Below are 8,364 nucleotides of genomic sequence, written 5' to 3'. Positions count from 1 at the left end.
CATTATTTATACATCATTCATTTAACTTTTTTTTTTCTGAAAAAATTTAGTGGTATGTTCAGAATGTTCAGAGATCATTTAAAAGTAACATTCCCTTATTTTGTTTTGCAAAATTATGAAATGGAATGTTCTCAAACTTTTGCATAACCAGAAAGAATTATAATTATGGGAACGTTAACAAAACTTTCTCAGAACTTATTTTTAGAAAAGGTAAATGGCAACAAAAAACATCATAGTACTTAACAGTCAATTCTTGTATACAGTCAATTCTTCTGTTGTTTTGTATGTAGACCACTGTATGTGCAACTTTGTGTTGGTTGGGATGTGCACTGTGTACATTGTTTTATTGGGAAAAATAAAATATATTTGTTACCGTGTATTTGTGTGTTCTGAGTATAAAAACAATATTCTCAAATATTTTACAACACACTTATGTATGTACTGTCTGTAGTAAGTGTAACACTGAACCAAAAAAGGCCTAAGTCATTATGATGAATGGAGAAGAAGTGTTTTCCATTCATCATAGTGTTTTACACTGAGCACATCAGTGTTCAACTGGTTCTTATAAATGTCTATTCATGTGATGGTTTGTGTGTGTCATTTGAAAACAAAATACCATTTTGAGAAGAAATAACATTGTTTTGAATGTAAAGTTTCATTTTGCAGGAGAATTGAGGGGTTTTGCCCATTGTGTGTGTGTTTTTGGATTTGTGTGTAGAGTTCTGAGAATATGAGGCATGCTTTCAGAAAATGTGTGTAAACAATCGAGAAAAACTGTAAAACTTTTTAATATTTAGTTTAGAATTAATGTTGCAGATTATAGAGAGATTATGCAGATATACAGAGAGAGAGAGAGAGAGATTTACATAAAATATATATGTATTTTAGTTTTATTCAAGGTGATTAGAGGAAGAGGGATATTATTTGGGGTTAAAACTCCCCTAGTTGAAGCCGATGCTCCCAGTTTTTTACATTTTAAAATGATAAAAAATATAGTTTTTTATATTTTCTTCGTTTGAAATTTTATTTATTTTTTAAATCCTGAACAAGTGTATGCATCCTGATCTTGTGAGTTGTATTGTCTGATGTCACTTACATCTGTACCAGTAGTCTTGTAACTGTGATAGCAGCTCATATTCTCACTCTAGGAAGAACAGTGGATCTTTAACGAGAGAGAGAGAGAGAGTGAGTGTGAGTGTGAGTGTGAGTGTGAGTGTGAGTGTGAGTGTGTGTGTGTGTGTGTGTGTGTGTGTGTGTGTGTGTGTGTGTGTGTGTGTGTGTGTGTGTGTGTGTGTGTGTGTGTGTGTGTGTGTGTGTGTGTGTGTGTGTGTGTGTGAGTGTGTGTGTGTGTGTGTGTGTGTGTGTGTGTGAGTGTGTGTGTGTGTGTGTGTGTGTGTGTGTGTGTGTGTGTGTGTGTGTGTGTGTGTGTGAGTGTGTGTGTGTGTGTGTGTGTGTGTGTGTGTGTGTGTGTGTGAGTGTGTGTGTGTGTGTGTGTGTGTGTGTGTGTGTGTGTGTGTGTGTGTGTGTGTAAGGGATGCTGATTTTATTTAGCCTCATTTAGGTTCACCAGAAACCTCTGCAGGAGTGGAGAAGTAATGAGCCCTAAATGCTGGCTCTTCCTGATTTTATTTCATGTTATTTCATTTGATTTTATGCTATTTATTTCTCCCTCTCACCGGGGCGCTATAGCGCGGCGAGTGCTTGCGGCTATGCTAAATTGCCAAATTACCATTCTGAAACAGCACAAACAGGGTATTAGCAATCAGAAGCTATTGCCACGCTGCCACCGCTCAAGCAATTGAAAGGTGCAGAGCGCTGACTTCTGCTTGCGATTTGCACCGCATGTGGCATGATGTTGGTAAAGGACCTCGCTTTAAATATTTAAAGGGCCCAAAGGAGAAAAAGATGCTGGATCGAAATAGATGTATGTCATAAGTCATAGAATTAAAGAGAAAGAGAGATTACATCACCCAGTAGCCCATAGCTATTAATAAATACTATAACAGTATATAAATAATGCTCAACTAACACTGTTTGTCATTATGTATTATCTTAGCAACATGCTAACATCAAACTCTATTGGAAAGCATTTGTAGAAAAACAATTCCAGAAAAAACATGTAATCATGGGAACATAACTGTCGCTCAGGGCTATCTATAGCCAACCAATAACAAGTGGAGAGTGTGTTTGAGAAACCTATTTTTAACATTTTTAATTTTAGTTAAAGGTGAACTAAGTAACTTTTTTACCTTAACCGAACAGCTTCAGAGTCATTGGAATAGTTATATGACTTTTTTCGGGTTGAATGGTGCTCGTCTCGCACCCCCCAAGCGCCTGTGAGACGAAAACTGTGTCAGGAAGTATCGCGTGATATCAGGTCTCGCGATGTAACAAATTACTTTACGGCAAAAAAATCTGCTAAAATTCTGTCATTATTGCGCTCCCTCACGCTGTTCAAACCCGAATGAAGAAGACGTTTTAAAGAATGTCCCATCTGCTTTGATGTCGTTGATCTAATAGCCTCTGGTATCTGAGAGTCGCCAACGAGTTTTTCGACAGTGTTGTCAAATATCTATTCCGAAGCTGTAGGGGGAGCTCTAGAGAGAAACCTGCGAGCAAAAAGCGAGAATACAGCAAAGAAATTCCCGAAACTGCATAGCCCTGCTTTAATAACAACACACATAATCGAATAAGCATACAAAATATATAGGACACAAATATGTATCCCCACTTAGTTTTTAGCAGTGCATTCTGGGATTGAACTAAACATGTTATACTGCTATATCATAATCAAAGAAAATATCTCAACCAAGGGCGCATCTGGTGCTCACAAACAAAACTATGGGTGCTCCAGAAGGGGAACAAAATATCAAAAATCAAAAATGGTAGGGCTACATGTTAAAAAACACTATTGCTTATCAGCCCAAACAGACCCTGACGTTGTGGGTTTTTAAGATGTAGCCCTGTCTTACAATAAAGGCTTTTTACCTGTCTAACTGTGTGAGTGCCTGGACATGGATTTTCTTGTTCTACAACAGGATCCACGTACCATTTATGTTATACTGCTATAGACCTTATGCGCCAGAGAAACGAGGGCGCCGCCATCTTTAGAATATTGTCTTTGAACTTCCGTTTTTGCAGTCGCTCTGTATATTTCTATGGCATTGCTGTCCGGGAGTAATTAGCTTTTGAAGTGGATTTACTTAATGTAAAGTTAACGAAAGTTATCATGAGGAATGTAATGTTTTAAGCAGATGTCAGTAGACCGGGTAGATTTTAAAACGAGCCGTTCATTCATAAATACGCAAGATCGCTGTGAAAATACAGACCGGAAGTCAAAAGACAACGAGCGCAGCGCTGAAAAGGGGCGGGGCTACATAAGGTCTATAGGATCTGGCCAAAATGATGTAGCTTAGAAAGCAGTTGTCACATCTCAAATGTCCCTATATGATGCCTTAAAATGCTTTTGGTATGCAGCTCATTTGGTTATGGATCACAACTTTTTGCACAGATTAATCAACCTTTTTCACTTCCATTGTCTCAGTCTGCTCCGCGTGAAATCTCAAAGTCACTTCAAAAACTGATCTCACATCAGCAAAAAAATGCCTCTGCAGGAATGTTCTAGAACGTCGTCTAAGGAATGAGTTCCGTTCTGTGGTCCACCAACGGTGTGTGATTTCTGTGTGAAGTCCATTTGTTTCTCCTCCTGTTGTTCAATCATTGTAATGGTATTACAGACAGCAGAATTTACTGCTTGGATTCAGCGAGTGGTCTTTCCTACTAAAACAAAAGTTTAGGGCTCACAACTGAGTGGATAAATCACCCGCACACAAACTAGCCCAACCGGGACATCCTTTATTGTTTTAGTTTGTGTGGATGTTGTTGTGTGTTTGGCGTAGTGTGTATCATGCATGGCAGATATTTGTTCAACCACAAGTTGTCAAGCATTGTTTCGAAGATCTCGGCCATCTTGATCTGAGCTTTTCCCAGCATCAATAATGCAGGTGTGTTGAATTATTAACTGATGGCCAGAATTCTCAAAATGGCATACTGGGATTTTTGTCACCTTTTTGGCTGAAGGAGACTGGTGGCCCCTTTTCCTCTCTTTCCACTCCTTCCTATTTTCCCTCCTACACAACCAGACTTGGGTAATGCATCCCTGGAGGATGCTGCTTAGTCGCTGTCAGTCAAAACTTTACCACAATTTATGGCCTGAAACGATGGGTTTAAAGTGGAAGGCATTTCGCAAATCTCCACACTGAGGCCACTTCTTCATTTTCTAGCCACTTTTATTTGTAATGACAAGACCAAAAACTAACCAAATATTCATTTTGTTCATGAATGTGTACAAGCAACCCAATCTCATGAGAAAATGTAACTATGATGTTTACGATGTGGTGATTTTGTGTGAATTTGTACGATTAGATTTTTAGAAAAAGATTAGCATGAAGGTCCACCCCCTAAACATAACTGTCAATGGGGCGTAAGGCAGATTGTGTGAAATAGTATGATCATTCAAATTCATATGAATTAGCCACCAATTCGCTAAAGTGTACAATAATTATGAATTGCCCTGAGATTGTGATGATACAAGGCGATTGAATAGTAGTTCAGGTCACATTGCATTGGATGTTTATTGACACTAGGTCAGACTTTAAGATAATTTGTGATTCCTGGGACCAGAGTTTGAGGTGAAATATTATTTTTCTGACTATTTGTCTTTTTTTTTTCTAGTTTTAGTAAGCAAGTAGAACCAATTGATGTATTTATGCCTTCAGAGCACTAACAAATGATTCACAGTTCACTGTGAGGTGAATTTCACCACTTCTGGATTCTGCTCAGAGGGCGAAGATGAACGATTTGTGAAGTTGTCTTTCCTTCTGATTTATTTCCTCTTAGACTTTTAGCACACACTTGGGTTCAAGTCTCATCATCTGCCTGTCTCTGAACTATGCTAATCGAATTTCAAAGAGTGCTCACTTCCTCCTGATTGCAACAATTACCAGAAAGACCCCTAACCCCACCAGACTGTCTATCAAACTCATGGAAAAACGCATTGAACGTATAGAAATGCGCCACGGTGCCAGGTGCTTTTGTCATTGTGCCCGTGTTTTCAGTCGAAAGCGTTATTTAAACATTTTAGGAGCCATTTTCCAGCTTCAGTCTATAGTATTGTGTCGTGTTATAGTGTTGTTGTATACAATAATTGTGCATTATAAGCACTCAGCCTTAATGGTAAATGGATAGCTTTGTTTGAGTGGATGCTTTTGGTGCACAAACATGTCAGAAGATGGGCTGAATTAGGCTGGTTTGTTTGTTCAGTCATTCAGCGGGCACGGACAGCTTGTTGTGTCTGGCTAATTGGGAGTCTGTTGCAGAGAGCTCTTTGGTCTGATCAATAGCCATTCACCAGGCAATAACATAACAGAGGATTGTGGCTCTACTCGTCTGAGACAGACCCACACAGATTCCGCAAAACAATCCAACACCTTTCTTGTGCTCATAGCGCTGTCAATCTTAGTTTTACAAAAGCAGGTTTTCCACCAATACTGCACACTTTGTGTTCCGTGAAAAAAAGCACAATATGTGTGTTACATGCACACTATCATTTTGTGTGTGTGTGAGAAAAATTACATTTGTTAGATAAATGTTTGTCTGCATCCGCCTCAGAGGTCTTGACATTCTAGACTGTACCATTAAAATCATACAGCATTGTCATCATTTTGACATAATCTGTTGAATTTAATTGAAAATTTTAATTACTAACTAATTGCAATTACAAAAATACTAATGTTTAGCTTAACTACAGTAATTGCAATTACAAAATAACATTATATTTAGCTTTGTATGCAATGCTATTTATTTTGTATTGCATGATGCCCTCCTTAATAATAACAATAAATGCTATATTGTAATACGTATTCCAAAACAGAAGATCAGTATGTTTTGTATTAATTGTTTTATTATGATTAATCTTGTTTTGTTTTATTTTATTTGAAAGATTGACAAAAGGCTGCATTTTATGGATTTATTAAGAATTATATGTATGCTATGTAATATAATTTTGTTCATAAAATTATCATTTAAATTGTTACATAAGTATAGAATCAGTAAAGAGACGAAGAAGTGAATTCAAATATTTTTTCAATTTTTAGACAGGTAGTTTTGAGATTCAGTTATTGTAAGAAAAAATGAATGATCAACAACAAATATAAATCATTTTAATTAAATATTTTTCTTTGATTTGTGGAAAATATGTTTAGAACTATAAAACATTATCTAGCCCATTCTATTTTATTTGTTTATTTGGTTGTTAGTTTTATAGATTTGGTTTGTTTTGTTGTTCATTTAATGAAAGCAAGGTTTTATTTTATTTTTTCGCATATAATATGTAATCTGATGAATTGGTAAAAGAAAAGGAGTTTTGGACCTTACTGGTGGGAGGTGCTGTATATGTATGCTAGGAAAGAGTGTCACATATGAAGTTGTAAATTTGCTCTTATGCAACAACACTTGTTATCAAAGACAATTCTGTGGTATATTAGGTGAGCTGTGTGTGCTTGGTATAAAAGCATTGGCCTGTCTGTGCAGCTGAATGTTGTCGGCAGTGTATTGTGAACCTTAGTAGTCTGAAGTGGATAGTGTTTGCGAATGACAAGCATCCATTTCAAGTGGCTCATTGTTTTGAATCAGACAGATACAAATGAGATTTTTCACAACTGGAAGATTAGTATGCTAGTTTGACACATTTTTCACCTTCTTGAAACTGGCCTGTTCTAACTGAATGTTTTCTCCTCCTGTCCTTCTCTTTCTCTCCCTCTGAACCTGTCTGTCCTTCCCTGTCTTCCTTTCTTCCTTCCCTCCATCCTTCCCCTCCCCATCACGCTCTGCGATACCAGTGGCGGCAACGAAAAACAAAGTGAGAGGTGAGTTGGATCCTCCATCTTCCCTGCTGTTTGATAAATGGGGAGACACCGTTCTAAATAAGCTGAGCTGAGATAGCTGCCTTATCACTGCTATGATCCAGGCCGGCAGTACCACCATCCTGTTCCTTTCCACACGGCCATTATTTTTGCTATTTACTATCCCTCCCTACCCTAGCCCTCCTCAAACTATTCCTTCTCTCCCTTTGCTTTACTTCCCTTGCCATCCTTTCTTCCTTGTCATCTTTTCCAACTAACAAGAAAGTTTCTGAACTTCAATGCTCCACAGAGCTTAGTCGCATGTAGTGACTTGTAGCATGGCTAACCTTTGTGTGAAATGACTCTAAAACATAATATGACAATATCACTGTTTGTATCACTCGGTTTGTCTGTGTTTGTTCCAGACAGACTGGCAGTCTGTGTTTTTCAGTGACTCTCTCTCTGCACTGCAGGTTATGCCGTTACACCAGTAGGTGGTGATCAGTGACCCAATCGATAAGTGGTCTTTATGAGAGTGTCACTGAATAATTCATTCACAACACTGATTCATTCATATAAGTGAGTCAATGAATCATTCATTCAACCTATTTGTTCAAAAGTGAACAAAAGGGAACCATTCAGTTTCTTCATTCATATATGAGTGAGTCATTGAATCTCTCATTCATTCGTTTGTTACTCAGAGATGCGGTTCTGTTGTGACTTTGGAAATGGCAATATTGTGTCTAAAATGGAAGTTACTCAATATTAACTTGTTAAACATATTAAACTTGCATAAATCAAGCATTAGTACTGGCAGATCACGTCAGCCAAGCTTGCATTAGCTGACTCTCATCTGATCCACATCTATAGGAATACAACGCCTATCACAGCATCTCTATAAGGTCCATTCAGTATTATCAGCAGCTACAGTGCTATGCATAAGTTTAGACACCCATGCTAAAGTTGACTAAAAAGAGGAATAAAAAAATCATCTTTTGGAAATTGAACTTAATGCCTTAATTTAAAAAAATAGGAAAAATCCAACCTTTAAGGACACCAATTTTCTTTGTGAATGAATAATGTATCGTAAATAAATAAATGTTCTTCCCTAAAATACAGGGTGCATAAGTCTGGACACCCCTATGTTAAATTCCCATAGAGAGAGGCAGATTTTTATTTTTAAAGGCCAGTTACTTTATGGATCCAGGATACTATGCATCCTGATAAAGTTCCCTTGGCCTTTGGAATTAAAATAGCTGCACATCATCACACACCCTTCACCATACCTGGAGATTGGCATGGTTTTATTTCCGTTAGCATAATAGCTGGTTTGATTTGCATTGAGAGATGATCTTATGGAAAGTACTCCATGCCAATCTCTAGGTATGGTGAAGGCTACAGTATGTTATTATACTATATTTACGATACATTATTCATTCACAAAGAAAATTGGTGTCCTTAA

The 8,364-nt window shown here is 37.5% G+C and overlaps 1 protein-coding gene across 6 annotated transcripts in view; it reads left to right on the top strand.

Moving 5' to 3' along the window:
* cadm2a (cell adhesion molecule 2a) overlaps positions 1–8,364 on the top strand; it is a 476,687-nt gene that overhangs the window by 365,248 nt on the left and 103,075 nt on the right. For 2 of the 6 annotated variants that reach the window (XM_081353637.1, XM_081353634.1), the window contains exon 3: positions 6,900–6,926. The exons of the other annotated variants lie outside the window; for them this stretch is intronic. In XM_081353637.1, coding sequence (XP_081209763.1) covers positions 6,900–6,926 — 27 coding nt within the window. The remainder of the gene's footprint in view (positions 1–6,899; positions 6,927–8,364) is intronic. 6 annotated transcript variants of the gene reach the window in all.

Source organism: Scardinius erythrophthalmus (assembly GCF_964197995.2).
Source record: "Scardinius erythrophthalmus genome assembly, chromosome: 23".
Taxonomy (NCBI): Eukaryota; Metazoa; Chordata; class Actinopteri; order Cypriniformes; family Leuciscidae; genus Scardinius; species Scardinius erythrophthalmus.
The sequence above is the reverse complement of the archived record's forward strand: the minus strand, read 5'-3'. Positions and strand labels throughout refer to the sequence as shown.